The 21,121-nt window shown below is 41.5% G+C and overlaps 1 protein-coding gene across 1 annotated transcript in view; it reads right to left on the reverse strand.

The window, feature by feature from the left end:
• PIK3R1 (phosphoinositide-3-kinase regulatory subunit 1) overlaps nucleotides 1-20,209 on the reverse strand; it is a 58,353-nt gene extending 38,144 nt beyond the window's left edge. The window contains exon 1 of the mRNA XM_063127986.1: nucleotides 19,475-20,209. Coding sequence (XP_062984056.1) covers nucleotides 19,475-19,808 — 334 coding nt within the window. The 5' untranslated portion in view covers nucleotides 19,809-20,209. The remainder of the gene's footprint in view (nucleotides 1-19,474) is intronic.
• Between the last annotated feature and the right edge of the window lie 912 nt (nucleotides 20,210-21,121).

Raw genomic sequence — 21,121 nt, forward strand, 5'->3', positions numbered from 1 at the left:
CTACAATGCTGTTCCATTTACAGCATCACAAAACATGTCACTATACCAGAACTGCAAGAACTTTCAGTCAGTATTGACAGAAAAAAAATCAGGTTAGAATGTAATTAAGAAAGAGCTTTCTTTACATACAAAATCCCTACTTGTACAGAGGAACTAAAATGTACTTATTTGAACTTTTCTGGTTAACAGGAAATGGTTTTCAAAAGTGATGCTTCCCAGCTAGGTCCTGTGATCTTTCTTCTAATAGCCCAGTGCGCTGATTCCTAAGGTAACTGAAGGTAACACCACCCACAGGACTTGAAAGCATACTTTGTACATGATTTGTATCATATTGAGTTTGCACATGCAGTTAGAACAAGCTGTACCCTAATTAGCCTTGCCCTGGAATCTTACAGCAATATACAAAAATCAACACCAATTAAAGGTGCTTAAAACTGAGCTGATGTAGCAATTGCTTTTACCTAGTGCAGCTCATTGTTGCTTTGGTACAAAAAGTCCAGAAACCCTCTGGGGAATCTTAGGCTTTTAAGGTTGCAATCTATAGTATATACACACTTACCTAAGAGCAAGTCTCACTGAACTCAATGGTACTTACTTTTGAGTAGTTGTGTACAAGATCACAGTGTTACTTTTTCTCCATGTTCTCTATAAGCAGATTTATTTGTTGTTGTTGTTGTCGTTGCTGCTGCTGTTCTCTTATACTGGTTGCCTTGGTAAAATTGTATATCTCTGCTACTGTATGACTTTTATCACTGCAACCTGTGGGAAATAGTTAGCAGCTCTTGCCCAGTGCAAGCAGCTCTGTGGCACTTTTAGTAAAAACGGAACACACTGAACGTGTCTAGCAGATTTCTGAACTGAAGCCACAAACTAAGAACTTGCACGTACATTTTAGAATCTACAGCAGGGCTGGGCAACTTGTAGCCCTCTAGATGTTGCTGGCCTATGATCAGCCCTGGTCAGCATAGCCAATGTTAAGGGACGATAGGAGTAGCACTTTAACAGCATCTGGGTTAACCCCGCCCCTGTTCTCAAGGCCTCAGTTGTGACTATTCCAGAAGAGAGTTGGCCCTAATGAGCTGTCAGTTTGCAATGTGTAGGTAGAACCTGCATTAAACGCAGTATTATGCTTGCCCAGCATAATCTGGTTGATAGTATTTTTCCAGTTATCAAGTACATACAAATCTATCATAGCCATTCTAAACAAATGATAAAATCCACATAGTTTAAAACCCTGTGTGAAGTAGCTATGAACTCCTACAACAATGTCCACTGCTAGACTGCTAATGGCCTAAGACTAAATAAATCTTATTATGTTACCATCTGCATTTTCATATTAAAAACTGCTCAACATTTGAAGTGTTGGTGTTGATCTTTAAAACTCTAAATGGCTTGGAGACAGAGCCTGGGTTCATAGAATGTGCAATGTCTCATTTTGGATTATTTATTCCACAATGAACTGCAGCCCTCGTGGGCACCATCTTGCATATCATGTTGTGCAAACCTAGCAAGCGTAGGTTATGAGAGGGTTAAACAACCCTCACGTAACCCTAAAACACACCATGAGATATGCAAGGGTTTAATCCTCGCATAATCCAAGCTCGCTGGTTTTGCACAACATGACAACCCCCAAGCGGAGGTTGCATATTCAAAATGTCAGCTACATGTGCCCCACATGCACAGCAGTCTTACCGTGGGTTCAATAACCCACAATATTGTGTTGTACCATGTGAACAGCCCCTGTGGGCCTGTTTAGATAATGGGCTAAGCTATAATTGTTAAGAATTTTGAGCTAAGCATGATGGCTTAGCGTGTTGTGTGTAGGGCGTTTCCCCTAACCATGGTGATTACATAACCATGGTTAACCACCATCACTAATCACATGCTGCAAAAGGGTAAGTGGCCATAACTATGGCTTAGTGTGTTGTCTGTCAGGCCCCCATAGTTAACCAAGTGCTGCCACAGTGCTGCCATTAGACGTATGAATAATCTTGCATAACTGGTGGCTATACAACTGCCATTTCTGTAAGAGACATTTTATGCAGAATACTGAGCCACCATTTTTACGATGAGTGTGGCATGGCAAGTGAGTGGAGGCAAGGTTTTGCGGATCCCAGTCCAACAGGTTGAGCGGGGAGTGTATTCATCACCCGCAACATCCCTAGTAGGGAACAAAGATGTTTTCGATCTCATTCTGTTGTTATCAGCACAGGGACCTTGAGTGCTCTGCGCTCCCAGGCACAAAACCTGCAGCCGCTGCATGAAGTGAAAACACCCTCATCCGCTTGGCTGATGGCCAAGAGGCACAAAAAACTCTTCCCATGGTTCTCCTAGTAGTTATGGAAAAGTGACTACTCCCACACTCTGCAGCAGTACAAGGAGAAGTGACATGCGCTCAAGAAGAGTGGTTAGGGTGGAAGGGTGGTTAGTGCACGTGCGGCAGGAACACTCGGCATGATTAGCCTAACCATCCTTCCCGAAGTTGCCTCTGAACAGGGCCAGTGTTTCTAATGGAACATCTCCTCTTTTATGTACCTTTTTGGACCCTTAGGCATCTTTAGAGGCCCTCCTCCAGGTGTCCGAGAAGGTAGGTAGATGGATAACTACAAGAATTACTTTGTTCTGAGTTGTGGTGCCCTCTTCATGGAATGTCCTCTCCAAGAAGGCTCATCTGGTGCCAATACTGTTATCTTTTATGGCTGTTTTATTTTGTTGTTGTTTTCTGTGGTGCTTGTACTGTATTTTTTAATTTTAGTTTTATATAATCTGCCCATTTTTTCATTATTGGGTGGATTAAAAATATTATAATAATAATAATAATAATAATAATAATAATAATAATAATAATAATGAGAACAAAACTCCCAGTCTTTCTAGGAGTTAGAACAGCTAAGAATTCCAGATTTCCTTAAAATATTTGATCCAGAAATAATAAAAAAGATACCATCAGTTATTCTTGAGTCCTGAAATACTATTATCTTGAGCCCAGTACAATAAATTAGAACCACATTTAATCCTCCTTTTCCCTAGTAACTTTATGGTTTCCTTACATTATAAACACACTATACTTCAGCATTTGGGCTCCCCATCCCCACCCCACCGCATGTTGTAATCTTGCCAGCATACAAGTTTTTCTTTAAATACGTCGATTTGCCAACTTAAACTGCAGTTTCTTAAGGCAATCAAATAATGAAGCATATTCATGTACTTGCACGTAATGTGGCAGAAGCTTGATCAGCCCAACACAAATGGTTCCTGCAGTATGAGTTGTTATGCAAATGTACATTCAAAACTATTAGGTATTCAAAAAGTATACTTATTACTCTTTTCCATCCATCTCTGATTTGCTACTCTTCAGAAATAAACAATTGAGTTACTAGCCATAAATAATTGGCAAGACTGGATGTAGGCTAGATATGGAAGTATTCCTGAGTTCCACAACAGCACAAGAAGGTTGGGATACGTATGGCAGACACACGACTTGTTCATAACCGATTCTGTGGCAATCAAGGACTTCCCTCACATATAAAGGAACTGCAAGAAAGGAGCAAACCGAAAAAGGCATCTGCTCTTGAACTAAAAGACCAACAGAAATGGTTTACCACAATGAGAAAATTATTAATCCTGAATATTCTTATAAGGAATAAAGGCTATTTCTTTCTCCCTAATCTGCTAAATCACAACTTTGGAAATCCGAATGTCCCTTTGCCCTTTGCACTATACATGGTATGTAATTTCTAGGTACTGTTTCACTGGAGCATACTGCAGAAGACAACCTGGAAACTCTTTTATGTACACTTTTCCAAGAGCGAAGCAGTGTATGTATAGAAAAGTAATCCAAAGGTTTCTCCAGCTAAAAGAAGTGGAAGTAGTAGCAGTTTGGCCTGGCCCAGCAGGAGTTGCACCCTAAAGAACAGCATGAGTAGAGTGAACTCAGTCACCGTGAACCACTCTTAGGCTGCAATCCTAGATCCACTAACCTGTAAGGTGGTCATGTTGGCGGTCATGTTTACTTTACAGATGACTGCTCTCCATTTCATGGTGTCTTCTATTTGAAGAGCTACTGGTCCAGGTCCAGTTTAAAGACAAAGAACCATAAGCAATGAGAGCAGGGTCTCAAAGTTGCTCACCAACAGTTACCACCTGGACAATAGACTAAGCAAGCACACAGGTCACCTGGTCATTGTTTTCCTCACTGTGGTATGCTGTATTGTATTTCTATTTAAAATGGATTTAAAAGGGAATATACTAGAACCTTTCTTCCAACAACCCGACAATCCACACTCAAGGTTGTGTGTAGGCTATTGTTGAATCACAAGCTGTCACTGAAACGTGGGTTGTGTGAACCCAGCTGTGTTAATAAACCATGGTTTGTAAACTGCAAACAACCCACACAGAGAATGAATGGTTTGAGCTGTAGGTTGTTTGTAGTAATCAAACCATGGTTTATTAACATGGCTGGGTTCACACAACACAACAACCCACAGTGCTATGCCCTTCATACTTGAGCTGTGTATGTATTTTACATTCAATATGCATATTCAAGTACAAATTATAAAGTGAAAACTAGTCCTTAGAATCAGTAAAATACAGGTAGGAAAAAACGGGGACACAATATGAACAAGCACTCTCAGATGTGTTTTTCAAGTTTCTAATCAATGTTGTAAGAAATAGTATCAAATGGTCAACAGATGAAGCCAACTCCATTAGATGTCATACAGTATTAACAGAAGAGATGAGCAGAGCAATAAGTATTCCTACTTGCATTTCTTTTTAAAGCTTACTAATAATGTATAGCATATACAGTTATGGACCTCTAAGACTACAGTACTTTCTCAGACAAGATTCCTAATAACAAGGTTAAAGAGCCAATCCCAGATTATCTTTATAGCTCTGGGCCTATTTTCACTCAAGTTAATGAGGGATTAAGCTGATGGCCTTGGTGGGTAGAAGGTGACAGTTTGCTCCTTCCTGTGCCACACTAAACAAATATGAAATACTCAACAACAAAAAGCTAAGAACACCCTTCTATTTGAATTGTTATTGTAAAAGTATCTCAGTGGTTATCGCTTAGGAAAGAGAGGGGTTGTTTACCCTTACAAATTAAAAAAGGCAACATGTTCTGCTTAAACATGTATTGATATAAACACTCAGTGGCAAATCGTGAACATCAGACAAAAAACCTTACTTTTTAAAGTTTTGTTATTTGGATCCTTCTCTTAATACTACTACTACTACTATTACACATGTGTGTCTTGCAGGAAACATCTGGAGAAAAAACAGTGTAAAACTGTCTTCCCCTTTTCACGTTGGTTAGGCAATTAGGACCAACGTCTGTTGATGAGAATTCTTAAGCTTGATAGTTATCTGCAAAATCGTTTAGGAACTTTTTGTCTATGCAACAGTCCTCAAGACAGATATCCAAAAGCATGCCTGTTTCATTTGTCTAGGTGGCACAGCATCCAAAGATACAAAAAACAGGAGAATTCAACTGATTTCGTTTAAATGCTTTTTTCATTGCAAGGAACAGGACAGAAATTAAAATAAACCCAGACGTGCATGTTCACAGCCTTGGTTCAGAATCAGGGGTAGGGTGAGGAGTGGAATTTATTGTAAGTTGACTTCAATAAAGGTCATAAACAGCTGCAAACATAGGTTAAGAATTGTCTGCCATCATGCAGAAAAACTTTACACAAACTGCTTCTCTTTTAGGCCAGAAATAACTTCCACAGTGAAGTGAGGCAGGCAGTTTAGTAAACAAAAGTTGTGGACTGGAACTTTTATGAACTAATTAAAACAGATCTCAAATTTGGTCAAGCACACAAAACTTACTAGCCTGTTTCCCACCACATACCTAATTTCTTTTTGCTGGGGCAAAAAGAGCAGCATCTCTTTCAAATTGTAAAACTTCACTGTCTACTCACCTAGAGGCAATTCTTGCTCGCCAGAGGGAAACAGGCAAGTAAGTGGCTGTCTACAAACCTGGGAATTGCTGCAATTAAAGGCTAAGGAAAAAGCATGTCTTTCCAGTCATTGTCACGCAGCAACGGTGGAGAGAGGGATTGTCTCAGGTAGCACTGAGAATGCACACAGGAAGGAGCTACACTATTGCTTTATAGAGGTATTGAAGTGCACTGACAACTGTTGGGGCTCACGACACATCTACACCAAGTGGGATGTTGCGCTATGAAAGCAGTATGAAAGCAGTATATGGAATGTGTCATGGGCCCCAACCGTTGTCAGTGCACTTCAATACTGCTATAAAGCAGTAGTGTAGATCCCACCTCCAAATACCACTTTCATACCACTTTCATTGTGTGCTATATCCCTCTTGGTGTAGATCTGGCCACAGTTGCTGACTACACAGCAGCCTCCACTGATGTCAGCAGCACATATTTGGAGTTTCTAGACAGTCAGCAACTGTAAGCATGCTTCAAGTTGCTGACCGAGAGACTCCCTGGAGCTGTCACTACCTCCTCTTCCTGTTATGCATAAGGTCCCTTCCTCCCTCATATTGCCTTGCAGTAGTGACCACAGTTCTCATCAGCAAATTGCCTTACTGATCATCACTGACCTGTTGAAAAGTATCCCGAGTTGTCAAATCACTAACGAAAAGAAAGACTGCAACAGTCTTTACCAACACTGCAATAACTGAAGGGCACATTTTCTGTGAACTTTGAAGAGTGAATAAGTGAAGATAACTGCCAGCTTATTACAAACAGGAATCTTAAAAAGCTCTGTGGGACAGCGAACACGTTATTATCAACACACTGGTTGTATATTCCAATATTAGATAAATTGTTATGAAAACCTAGCAGTGAAGGTTGGGATGGCAAATTATTCAGATTAAAGTGGTTCGTTACTGTCAGCACAAAATTCTGCCCCAAAGAGGAAATTGCAAGAATATAGATCTGGTGGCAGTTAAGTTAAAAAATACAGCTTTTTAAAAAGTATCACTATGTAGCATCTGTGTACTTGAGGAAGCCTCTTCCTGGGTGCACAAAGGCCCTTTAAATCTAGATGTCATTTTTTTTAAAAAAAAACACACACAACCCAAACAACAAACAGCTCTTGTTATTTACCATTGTGTTATTGAATATGCATTCCTCAACACTTTCCCCTTCTAACAGGCAAGTCTCTGAATGCCCACAGAGAGGTCAAGTCTCAGAACAGGATTATGCCAGGAAAAGCCCTCAATAATGCTTTTCATAAAAATGCTTATGTAGGCCAATTATTAGCTATGTTATTCTGGATTTGGAACAGCTGACTGGATTTGAATTGGCAAGAACTCCATTTCAATTTACATTCAATTTACATGTTCAAAATCTTAAAATCAAGCAGCCACCATTTCTGAAGTTTCTCTCAAGGGAAGCAGTAAACATAAAATAAAAAGCAAACCCTTAAGTTCTAGCAGTGGGAAGAGAATAATTTCTCTCTATTAACTCTCTCTCTCAACACCTTTAAAAAATGATAGCTATCTTTTTCTCTCTCCCTGAACTAAGCAATCAAACTTCTTAAGCCTTCCTTCACAGATAGTGCTCCATATATATTCCTTTACTCTCTCTCTCCCCCTCGCTATGTTTTCTGAAGGACATAGCCCAAATATTCAGATGTTGTCAGCAAGCTTTTACTATGACAGCTGGATATCCTTCCATCAGCAGTTTGGACACTGTTGCTATATATGTGAAATAAGGTATGTTTTGACTTTGCATTTGCTTAGGTTGAAATTGATCTAAAGTTTGTTGCACAGTCAAAAAGTCTGGAAGGATCCTTTCAGAGCTCTTTGCAACATACTTGGTTTTAAATAAAAGCATGGGCAGAATGTCCCAGCTTAAATATTGGCTCAGACACAAACTTGTCGAGTAGCCTTAAGCACTATTTTTTAGTCTTTTCTTCTCTGAACTGTAATACAGGTAATAATAATATTGGCCTGTATGCCATTACACATCTGTATAGAGAGAGACTGTAACAAGTCTATGTTCCTATTATAAGTCTATGATTATGTACTCCTGTGTTTTATGTTGAGTATTTCTGGGGGGAGAAGGAAGAATGGTGGATTTGCATATGTGTGATGATTGGCTGTATGACTCAGATAGGAGGGGAATCTACACGTCGTACTGAAGGCGCACGCAAGCGCCTTCAGTGCGACCCGAAAGCTTGTGTGTAGATCCTGCCCTGGAAGAGGCACAGGAAGAGGCGGAGGAGGAGGCAGCTGGGGAATCCGGCCGCGTCCTTGCCGCCGCCGCCCACCACCTCCCCGCCGGCCTCCTGCTGCCGGCGAAAGAGCCTCTGCTGACCCCGGCTACTCACGGTGAGGAGGGAAGAAGCCGGGATGGGTGCCGGCAGCAGGAGGCCGGCGGGGAGGTGGTGGGCGGCGGCGGCGGCAGCGGCAAGGACGCGGCCAGATACCCCAGCCGCCTCCTTCTCCGCCTCTTCCTGCGCCTCTTCCAGCAGGATCTACACACGCGCTTTCGGGTTGCACTGAAGGCGTTTGCGTGCGCCTTTAGTACGACGTGTAGATTCCCTCCAAGTTTGCATTAGAGAGAGATTGGGTGAGTTAGAGATATGGTGAAGGTCTGTGGTGTTTGATTGATAGTGTGATCTGGAGTATTGTGTATCAGAGAATATATATTAATAGAACAGTTAAGTGTTATTTATTTAATATTCAAAGTATTGCTAATTAATAAAGATTGATTTATTTATTTATACAAATCCTCCACCTTTTGCTCTTGCCTACATAAGGGAAGGTAATAAAGGAAACAATTCAGGTGAAAATATAAATACATGTGTCCTCACAGCTCAAGGACAGAGTAAAGGGTTGGACCTGAGCCTTGAAGGTCTGGTGACAGCATCTGGGGGGCGGGGCAGGGTGGGGAGGTGTTTCCTACAGTGGTGAGAAAGACCTTAGAGAAGGGGAATTCTCACTGGGAAAAGGCAGGAACACCACAGCCTCTCCTATACAATTTTGGTAAGGATTGCTAAGATTAAGTATCACAGAATGCAATAGGTAAGTCCCACCTACTTTCAATAAAGCTTACTCATAACAGTAGTGTATAGGACTGCAGCCTTAGTATTTATAGAATATTTCCCCCATACCCACCAGAAATGATAAAAAATTAAACACTTTCAAATGTCATTATTTTCAATGATAGGATTAAGACCTGCTTTGATTCCGTTCACTGAAAATAACTGACTTTAAAATTGCTGAACTACATGGATCATGCCTAAACAAATAATAGATATGAACAACTTGGGGGCTGTGAATCTGTGCTGCGTCAGTTATATGATGCAGCAACAGATACGTAGCCACCGCAGGGCTTTTACGCGAAGCTGCGCAGAAAAAAACATTGGGGACCTACTAATACACAACGCTGACAAAAGAAGCCCTTAATCCATTCCTGGCCCTGGCATTGTTCCACATGTTGCATTGCTAGTTCACCATTTGAGACCAGGGTCTAAGCACTGCTTCTCTGAATATCAGTTTCTCTTTCAACAAACACATAAGCACAGGCATTACTATAGCTCCAAGCTGTAGTAATCCTCTTTTTGAGCACCCTGAAGCTTTTTACACACAGGAAGAGCAGCCATTCATTCCCTGAGGACATTGACTTCTATGTCTCTTGATGCTGATCAGGGCAGGGTCTCACTGCTCTAGCAACATTTTGAATCAGACTGTAGCCTCCAAGCACTATCAGATCTCTACTCTAAAAACTAACCTTTGAGATTGTTACTGCAAAGAACAAACTTTAACTATGAATAATATGAAGCACATGCAAGATAATGGGTTGGGTTACTTAGAAATGTTGAATTTAGAATTCAGTGCAGTTATGGCTAAGTTATTGCTTGCTACAGAAAGCAATCACCATGGCACAAACTGTGCTGTTTTCCTGCTTGCCATTTGTCATGAAACTTTAGATGATGTTCAGTTAATAGCTAAGCAGCTGTGAAGCTTTTGTACTAACTGCAGTGGTGATTACTTTTATATTCAGAAACTGGGGCAGACTTACACTCTAAGAACAGCACTGTGGGATTTGCAGTCGGGAGACCCAGGTCTCGGGGCTGACTTAGGGCCAAACTACCGGTAGATGTACCTTGGGAAATGCACAATCCCAACCCTATAGATAACACTGAATGCATGGGAGTCATTTGCAGGGAATGGCCGCTAAATTGAAGGAGGGGCTTCCCACTTAGACATTTAGCCCACAATCCTATGTATACTTTTCGAGGAGCAAGTCCCACTGAAATAAGTAGGGCTTACTTCTGAGTAGACATGTATAGGATTATACGCGAAGTGTGCTTTATTGACTTCACAACGATCAGTCAAATAGTTCAGTTCAAATGTTTTATCTATTGGAGAAACATTTGAGAGATTTGTGCAGAAAGAAAATTAATATGGGTCACTTTTTTTTTTAGTTTTGTCTATTAATGTAAATTAAACAGTATGCTAATGATTTCCAATTAATTTAGGGTATAAGGAAGCTTCCTGGAATCCATATCACTGGCTCCATTCAGATAAGAAAAAGGCAGAGAAAGAGGTGCTCTTGGTGGCTGTCTCATAGCTGTGGCATTCCCCTCCCCTTGGAGGCATGCCAAAAAGACTAAGCACATTTCAGAAGCACTGTAAGACCTTTGTTTGGGCTGGCATCTGGGGTCAGGGTTTAGCCAACAGAGCATTTTTAAATGATTTTCTTTTTCTATATTCTTCTGCATTTGTTGTAATCAGTGCATAATCTTTAGGACAGGGCAAGATACGAATAATTAAGATATGCCACCTTAGTCGTTCTGTTTTGAAATAAGAATTAAACAGACTGGATTACAGACAAACGGAAATAAATAAAGCGATCTCAGTAACTCTTTCAAGTTTAGAGTGATTTAAATACAATTCCTCAAAATGTATAAGCTGTGACTAGTGTTAAATACTTAAATTATAACACAAATGCCCTTTTCATTCCAAGCTTTTAAAATATCGTAATTCCTCAGATTTCAGCCTTCAGACTGATTTCATGGTAATTCATCATGGACACAAGATTTTAAGCAAGATACACATGCAAGGGGTTTTATGGCCAGCTGCATTGCAGACATCTGTGTTCTTTCACAAGAAGCTGTGTATCTGTAAACGGCATTAATCAAAGATTTAAGAGGGCATAGTGGTAGAGAGTTATCATTTCTTGTCAAAGACTAGTTGCATACAGCCACATGTTGCAGAAAAAATGTGTTCCCTTATAACACCAAACTGAAAGGGAACTCCAGTTTGTATCAGGTAATTACAGATATTACCACAAATTAAACATATACCCTGACTTTGATTAAAGGCTTATTTGGGGGGGGGGGGAGAATTAAGTATAATATACAACATGCCATTTGAAGACAAGCAAGAGGTCCTAAAGTAGATACGCTAAATATCTTTTGTTTTAATTTCAGTAGGAGTTACCATTAGTAAACTGGGTTGGATCCAATGGATACAGTGGATACTGAAACATTCATATTACACAATTCACACTATTAAAATCAGGTTTCATTCTATTCAAAATTTCATTCCATTTCATTAATTTCAATCCATCAATTTGGAATCTTACATATTTCCAGTACTATGAACATTTACCAGCAGGTGGAGTCAAACAACAGCTAGAGAAACTTACTAGCATTATTACCATATTGGGGAAAATAGTAGTATCCCCAATATAGTAGTAATTTCCTTTGAACAGAAGCAGTAGATCACACACACACCTATCTATATCTATCTATCTATCTATCTATCTATCTATCTATCTATCTATCTATCTGTCTCAGAATTTCAAATGCAATACCAAATATATGAGAAATTATAACCCCTTTCATGAATACTATTTCACATAAATGATAAGAAGCTTGTGTTCTTTCTTTTTTACATCTCCACAGCCTATCTATTTTTGCCTGCATTTTCACAACAAAAAACATGGGGAAGCATATGGTTTATCTGATGCAACTAAACATGGAATGCCTTTTGAAAAGTTAGCTATTTAGTTAGTATTTCCAAGTAACCAGTTAACTCAGTGGCAAAACAAACTTCCATAACAGGTAAGATTCATTTTATTTGTTTATTTCTCAGCTGCCTTTCAAGACCACAGCTTTTCCAAGGCAGCTTACAGTATTAAGTTCACCGTAACAGATTCATAAAATAAAAAAGTTAGACTTTTTTTTTTAAAAAAACAGGCCAGTTAGAGTAAAATACAGTCTAAAAACAAATCCAATCCAAAACCAGCTAACAGACGAAGCAGCAAATACAATAAAATTGGTGCAAAATGCAGCAACTAGTCTGCTGCAGAGTATTGTGATCATGTCACTCTTACATTGATATTGAAAGATCTGCACTAGTTATCAGTTGTTTTCTGGATTCAATTCAAGGCATTGGTCATAACATTTAAAGCAAGGGTGTAGCCCCTGCACCCCGGGAGCGCATGAGCTTCTCCAAGGCCTTTACTATGGCCCCTCAAGTGTGCCCTGACCCTCCTACCACTACTGAATTTCCCCCTACCTCTCCCAGAGATCATCATAAAGTTCTCTCTTTCCTGTTGCTGCTAGCAGTGGCGAAAGCGCAACCTACGTCAGGAACAATGGGGGGGGGGTGAATGCGTGCATTTGCTTTGTGCATGTGTGTGTGTCTGTATGCATGCTCATGCAAATATCTGACTCTTCTCCATGCTAGCATCACATGTGGCCCTTAGGGTCAAAAAGGTTGTGCACCCCTGCTTTAAACAGCTTAGGACCTAGCTATCTGAGGATTACCTGTCTTACAATGAACCCATCTGATTATTGCGAACTTCAGGAGAGTCCCTTTCAGGACACACCTGCTCACAGAGGCCCACATTGTCAAGCACACGTGAAAGCGCTTTCTCTCAAACGGAGGAATGTACTCTCTTTAGAGATAAAATTGATCTCCGTTCTCCAGAAAGGAATTAAGACACATCTCTTTAATTTGGTCTTTTAAAATGTGAACAGTGGCTTTAAAGTTTTGGTGTTTTAATGCAGTTTACTTATGTCTTTATTATTGTTTTTATTTGTATTGTTGTACGTAGGCTTGGTGACATTTGTGGAAAGATGGTCTATAAATATTATAATGAATAAATAAAGACTTTCAATTAAAAGTCAGAAAAACAAACAGGCTTTTAAAAACCAGATGGGACCAGTCATCTGGGGAGGGAATTCCCCAGAGTACGGGCCACCAGTGAGAAGGCTCTTTATTGCCCACCAACCTTATAAAACTTAATGACGGTCCAGTAAATAGGGCCTCTAGAGGTATATTTACATTATAACAGGGGTACACAAGCTGGTGCCCTCCAGCTGTATAGATTACAATTTCCATATCCCCAAGACAATGTGGCCAATAGTTGGGGATTATGGGTGTTGTAGTCCATTACATCTGGAGGGCATCAGGCAGCACAATTCTGCATTAAAGGTGGTAGGTGGAGATACCAATGCATTTCTTTCAACAGTGTTGTCTTTAAGAATTTGTGGTTGTACAACTTCAAGATCATCATGAGGAATAATAGCAGATGGAGAGGGAAAAGTAAGCCTACTCCTGGTTTCTCACTTTTCTAATAGAGCAACCAGCAGGTTACTTCAACTGCCCCCAATGCTTCAGTGTGACTTCAGTGTACTGTGAACTACAAGCATCTTCATACAGGCATTGTGGAGAATTCTAGTTCTCAACAAACTCAATATCCCTCCAATATTTAAGATTTAGCATAGCTCCATTAAATAGTGCATGAACAAAGATAAAGAACATAGTAATCGATTACAAAAAAGCGTGATGTCCTCTATGATTAGTTTGCACACAAATCACACTTTAACTTTCTTCAGACATTAAGTTATTCACGTGACCATAAAGGGGGAAAACAATAGCAGTTAAGGGAAATAAATTAGTTCTGGCTAATCAAAAGTTTAGCTGTTTCTATTTGTCTCACAAATCAGTACAGAATTTCCAGTTGCCTACAAGGTTTCTTTGCTATAGAATGTGTTGCTGTTTCATGAAGCTGAATGGTAGATTTTCTGTACTTTACTTTCAATAGCCATTCCTATTATTTGTACACTAGTCTCTCTTGAAGAATATGCACAAGGGATGATCAGGACCATTCTACAGAGCGCTTTCCCTTTTGTGCAGTTCTCCAACCAACAGCACAAGGCAGAATATAGATGGAGAAAGGCCATGTAGCATAGCTTCATCAATGCTGTCAAATGGAGTTAGGCTAAACTGACAAGACTCCCTCTTTTTTTAGTTATTTTAAAAATCCAAAATATTTCTCTAACATTAATTTGGAGGGCAACCCACACACAAAATTGCTTGGTTTGCGGGAATAGATGCAATGTCTATTTGATGTCTGAGGGCCTATACAGGAATATTTATTTATTTAAAGAGCAACAGAAGTGGCCTCTCTCTCAGTCAGTTTGCCATGCCAGCTCTGTTATATCCATGCAAATGTCATGACAAGCAAGATGGGAACACCAGTGCTGGAGAGGACGAACAAACATCCTTCTCCAACCACCCAGAAGTTGCTGAAATCAGAAGTATATAAACAGCCTTGCCTATATACAAAACATAATGGTCACAAATTTCAGGGGAGGTTTCTAAAGTTCATCCATAAATTATGGTGTGCTTATATTTTATTTAACAAGGCTTCATCCTGACTAATACATTACCAGAGCAGCATGGCTGCCACTTCCTATTGACTGCATCCCCCATGGCTCTAATAATGTCCAAGAAGAGAAACCAGATGGATTGGGCAAATAATCTGATTATTCCCAACATAAGCATCACTGGAAAAAATGATGCTGGTGACTGAAGCAAGTACATGATTTCCCCAACCAAGGGCCTTGCTAGACCATGCTGGATAAGCCGGCATGGAGGCGGGGTGAAGGCGCGCTAACTTTAGCGCGCGCCGCCCTGCCTCCTAGACGGCCGACGCGCAGGGACTACGGAAGCCCTGCAGCGTCGGCCATTTTGTTTTGTTTTGTTTTGTTAAAGGGGCCACGTGCGCCCTGAAGCCGAAGGACAAGGTAAGTGCCTTTTTTTAAAAATTAAGCCCCCTCCGCTCCTGATCCCCCCCTGCCATCCCAGATGCCTCCCTGGCCACTCTTTCCCTGCTCGCCCTCTCTCTCCCTGATGCCCGCGTCGCCCGTCCTCTCTCTTCCCGATGCCCGTGTCGCTTGTCCTCCCTCTCCCTGATGCCTGCGTCGCCCGTCCTCCCTCTCCGAGATGCCCACATCGCCCGACCTCCCTCTCCAATGCCCGCGTCGCCCATCCTCCCTCTCCCTGATTCCTGCGTCGCCCGTCCTCCCTCTCCCTGATGCCATCTCAGTGCCCGACCTTCTACCCCCCTCTCCTGCTGGGTCCAGCCTCACACACCCCCCGGCCCGATGGGCACAGCACTCATATGAGTGCTGTGCCCAGTCCATGGCTTTTACCAGCTACTCGCAAGTAAGCGAGTAGCCGCAAAAAGCCACGGACCTTGCTAGACGTTCCGCAGCCCCGGCCTCAGGCTGGGGCTGCGGAAAAGGCGTGCCATAAGCAACTTCGCTTATGGCGCGTTAAGGGAGGCTTCAGCGCGCCTTGACCCCGGATTCCCCTGTGCGTCATCTGGACACACAGCAGGGAAACCGGGCCTCACAGCACGCTAAGGCCTCGTCTAGCAAGGCCCTTAGTTAGTTCACATGATCCCTCTTTCTAAATACAGGAAGTGGTCCAACCATGGGAAAGTATCAGCATCACCACTCAGATAACAGTCCATTGGCCCTTACCGTCAAAATATACTTAGGGTGTAATCCTATGCCGACAGTCCGCAGCCTCCCAACTTGGAGGCAGCCAAGTATTCAATGCAGGGCGGCTGGACTGCAGAGGCAATCTTTGTCTCTGCACTCTTGCGGCCTTTCATTTCTATTAGATGGGTGTTTTCACCCATCTAGCAGTGGCGCTGTAGTGGGGGAGTGAAGGAGGCTGGGAGGGCCATAGGATTCAGCAAAAGGCAGCTGCCCCGATCTCCTCCCCTTCCTGCCCCTGGGAACACCCCATTTCCCGTCTCTGTGTTCCATTTACCAAGCGTGGGGAGGTAGCTGGTGCGATTCTCTCCATACTGGCTAACGGGGAGAGAAAAGGGGTGGGGAGCACGGTTTCCTGGCTATGAGGCCGGAGCCAGGGTTCCAACCTCATAGCCAGGAAAACGACTAATCCTATGGCCCCCCAGATGCAGTCTAGGAGCTATGAGATTGCTCTCTTAGATGAGTATACACCAGATATCACTAGAATCACAGCTGAATAATTTTCTATTTTACTTATGATTAGAAATGTGGATTTTAAATTACTGTAATGTGTCGAAACAATATTATTAAAAACAAAAAAAGGCTTGTGGAACTTTAAAAACTATTAATTATGGCATAATTTTTTGTGGATTATAGCCCACCATCAGAAGTGTTATCTTAAATTGGCAGGTCTAATTAGATAATGGTTTTATAGAGGGTAGGATTGAATAGCATTATGAAATCCTGGGTTAGCTGCTCTGTGAGTTTTATAAATTAGAATTAGCTCAAGTGTAAGTTAGCACATTAAGCTAAATTAGAAGAAAAAAAATTCATAACTTACTTAAACCTTCAGGCCTCCAAACATAGTACATGATTTTCAATCAGATGTATTGTTTTGAAGATAGTATGTAAGCCCCCAAAGGCAACAAAATACTGGTTTGATTAAGTTAGGAGAAGTAAACCAAGTCTCAGGTTACTTAGTTTGATAAACACAACAGAAAACCCAAGTAAAACTTGTTTTGTTTATGGGAACACTCACATTTTTAAAAAATGTGGAAAAGGTACCATGGTTAATCCATCAGTAGGAAACCACAACAGAAACTTAATCTTGTAAGACATACAAGTATATTTTTGTTTTTAATTTGACTTCAAATAGTACACTAAGAAACACAATTTTTTAGACTAAGAAACACCCCTTTTTTAGGCTCTCCTCCCATATATTCATACAGAGCATTTTGAAACGGTTAAGCCCAAAAAACATAAACTTCACCAAAGACAGTCAAGCAAATCTTACATCAGAGTCTCTTTAGGTTCAAAATGCACTCTAATGCGCAGAGCAATAGTTTATTATCCTGGGAAGATTCCTGTTGGTTTGTTGCCCACATGCATCTGGACTATATAAAAGATTAACCATTTCATTCTCGGGGGAGCAGAAAACCCAATTTTACCACCTTTAATAATTTAAGCTCTGACTGCAATAGCTAGTAGTATTTATGCACGAAATATTTTCTCCATAGCAGATGATCTAAAGGCTTTTCTTAAATTGTTTGCTGGAATGCTGGAGCAGGAAGTTAGTGACTTCCACAACTCAGGTATAAGGGCAGAGTAGAAAGTAATAGCAGTTTCTATGTATAGCCATCGGTAGCTATTTTGTCATTACTTTTTGTGACACTTCTGCATTTGTTAACATTGGTTTCTATGCCCTCTTTCCAAGTTTAAGTTTTTTCAAGTTAGGCCCCACCCACATGCATGATACATTCACAATAACATCCCACATTACTTGAGTACATGTCTGAATACAAAAATTACATAGACACTGTCTATCACCTGCGTCCTTCCTAACTAACTGCCATCTTCTGGCCAACTAATAAACAAGTAGGAAGAACTCACACTACTGGAGGCTATCTATACATCTTGCGAGGGAGACTGGAGCAGGCAGGCTCCATCGGAGCCTGCTTCAGTTGGAACCCCCCCCCCCTCAAAGGGCTAACTGCCATCTTCACCCTGTGGGGAAGAAGATGCGAGGGAGACTGGAGCAGGCAGGCACCATCGGAGCCTGCTTCAGTTGGACCCACCCCTCTGTGGGGAAGAAGGAACTGTTGGTTTGCCCCTCCATTGGGAGATGAGAGGACGGAGCAGGGCCTTCCCACCAGCCTAAGCAGTCTCCTTAATTTCTTTTTATTTTCTCCCTCTTCCCTCCATACACTTTTCCTTGTGTGTCATGTCTTTTTTTTTAGAACGTAAGCCTGAGGGTAGGGACTGTCTCCTTTATTGATACATTGTAAGCCGCTCCGAGAGCCTTTTGGCTGAGGTGCGGGATAAAAATACTCTAAATAAATAAAAAAATAAAATAAAAGCCCTGTGGTGCCTGTGCAGTGGTGCTGTGTTGGTTGTACGATGCCGCAGCCACCTCAAAGCCACCGTGGGAATTTCCTGCAATGATTTCCCCAGTGCAGGCTATGTGGCTGCTGCTTCCAATAGCGGGACTCTTAAAATAGGCATGTAGCTGGATGGGGGCAGTCCATACCCATTAGGGGTGGGGATGTGGGGTAGTTTTTTTACTCGCCAGGAATCACCTGCAGCACCCGGCCACACGTTCCGTGGTCTTGGGCTCAGCCTGGGACCGCAGAAAAACTGGGGCCAAAGGGGAGGGCAAGATCCCGGGGCATTGGCAAGGGAGGGATCATCCCTGATCCCAGGATCCCCTGTGCGTCATGTGGACACACAGGGACGATCCCGGGGATTACCCTGGGATAAAGTCCCATCTAGCTATGGCTTTAGAGCCTCAGAGGAGAGTCCATTTGGACATATCCTGCTTCCCAGGCAATATGTACATAGATTTGTGCATAGGTGAAGTACAATGGGGAGGAGAGGAACAGAAGCCCTGCCCTACTAATGGAACCTGGCTGACATAACATTGGATGTTAGCCCATTATCATTCTGGGCAGGACATTGTTTTATTCTACTGTGGCAGAGGAATAAGGGGTGAGAAAGGGGAGTAAAGGTAATGACCACTTTCACAAGTGCACTGCCACTGACCCCGATGGGATAATACTAGAATACATGTTAATTAGTTAGTTCCATTTATGTTTAAGTTTCTTATCTTTTAAATGTTTATATACACTAACGCCCATACTTCTTGGCTTCTGATTTTTAAGACTAATTATCCTAGCTCACTGGTTTAGTCATTATCAAATTTTAAATGGAGATCAACACACTAATTCTGTCTATAGATAGCAAAATTACATTCAAGAAATTTTACATATTAGAATGAATCCATTATTATTATTTTAAAAATGTAATTGCTTTTTAATACTAAGATAAACAAGCACCATTGGCAGATGCACACAGTCTAACAGTACCAGTGGTGTTTTTTTCTTATTTATTTGTTACATTTTTATACCGCCCAATAGCTGAAGTAATACAAGCTATTACTTGTATTTAGCTACAAGTAATAGCACCTGTGAAATGTGAGGTTACTACTACTACATGGGTGTTATTCCAAAAGGTATAATTCATGTTTAATAATCATATGTATTTCTTAGTTGCTGTAAGATGAGAAGTTTATTTTCTCAAAAATTCTCATTTCTATGTGTTAGAGCTTTTCTGAACTTTCTGCATTAAGGAAACCTGAATGAAAGTTCCACAAAATCAAGCTTTTGTACTGAATCACAACCACCTGAAAAAATGAGACACTACTAACCTGGTTGATCATTGTCTGTTCCTATTCTTGCAGGACTTGGTGCCACAGGAAGAGGTCGAACAGGACGAGGCTTTGGAGTTGGGGGAGAAAGTTTTTTTCTTCCAATATATTCTACATAAGTTCCTGGGAAGTCCCCTCTTTCTCCAGTAGTTTCGTTATAACCATTCAACCAACCAATTTCCTCAGGTTTTGCTTCTTCCCCATCACTGAATCCAAGGGCAACTAAAGTACCTTTATTCACAGTTAAAATATCTCCCAAGTGCAAGTCAATGTCTTCTTCTCGTTCTTTTTTGTAATCGTATAAAGCTCTGTACTGGTATCCTTCTGCACTCATTTTGGCAAATGTCTTAACATTCAATTATTTTAGTGAATAACAGCAACACAGTGCTACTCGGTTTTATTGTATATACAATTAAAGGAGTCCTAAACAGGCTAAGTAAAGTATCAGTTCTGAGGACCGTAACACAAATATGTAAGAAGCACCAGGGTCTGTAGTTATTCTGCTGATGTTGTATTTGTCTTTATATTTAATCAGTGAAACTGCAGAAGAATAGACTCTTTATCTATGTATAGACTCCCAGCTAGTTCCTTTTCAAATTTGCTTGGCACTTATGGGCACAGTTTTTCAAGGTGTGCTGAATATTATTCCTTGCTGAACTTCTTTCAGATGTACTTGTCATAAAACGTTCACTTGTCTTAAAACATTTGCGGTGAAGTTCTGTACACATACTTTACCTATGGAGAAAAAACATTCAGACACAAGATTAGTTCAATTACTCTAACCATCATTTACAGCTCCAACTATGGTAAAGTTTAGGTCCCAGAGCAGAGGTAGGCAACCTGTGGCCTTCCAGATGTTGACGGGCTACAAATCCCACCATCCCTGACCATTGGCCATACTGGCTCAGGCGAGTTGAGTTCAACAATATCTGGAGGACCAGAGGTTGCCAGTCCCTGTACTAGGGGGGAACATATCTCAAAAATAACTGTGTTGCCAGAGATTAAAACTCATGATTAAAGTTCCAATAAAAATCTAACTGCAAACAACAACTCCAGAGGATTAACTATCTTAGAAAAGATTCCCATACAGAGGATATTCCTACACTGATGTTCCTTGTTCCTTAAAATGAATAGGTCATGAGTGCTCTCTATCTTCTATGGGCATGTCTACACCAGCCCTATATCCCAGGGTCGTCTCTGGATTGTCCCCATGTGTCCAAATGATGCACAGGAGATCCCGGGGGCAACCCGGGACGACCAGGCACTTCCCCCGGGATATTGGAAACCATGGAAACCCCCTATTTTTCCACGGTCCCAGGACCATTCCAAGGAGTGCAGGCCATGTGGCTGCTGCTTCCAATAGCGGGACTCTTAAAATAGGCATGTAGCTGGATGGGGACAGTCCATACCCATTAGGGGTGGGGATGTGGGGTGTTTTTTTTTTTTTACTCACTTTTCCAGAGGAGGGCAATTGCACTCCTTCTCCTGTTGCCGGGGGAAGGGGGACAGCCGTGATGTCCTCTTTCCGGAACATTGCACGGCCATCAAGACGTTGGGGGAGGATCGCGTAAGCAGGTAAGTCCGCAATCTTCCCCCCTCCCTCCCTCTACACCCTATGGTGTAGACATGCCCTATGTCTGCACTGCA

The sequence above is a fragment of the Elgaria multicarinata genome, chromosome 6 (genome assembly GCF_023053635.1).
Source record: "Elgaria multicarinata webbii isolate HBS135686 ecotype San Diego chromosome 6, rElgMul1.1.pri, whole genome shotgun sequence".
Classification (NCBI taxonomy): Eukaryota; Metazoa; Chordata; class Lepidosauria; order Squamata; family Anguidae; genus Elgaria; species Elgaria multicarinata.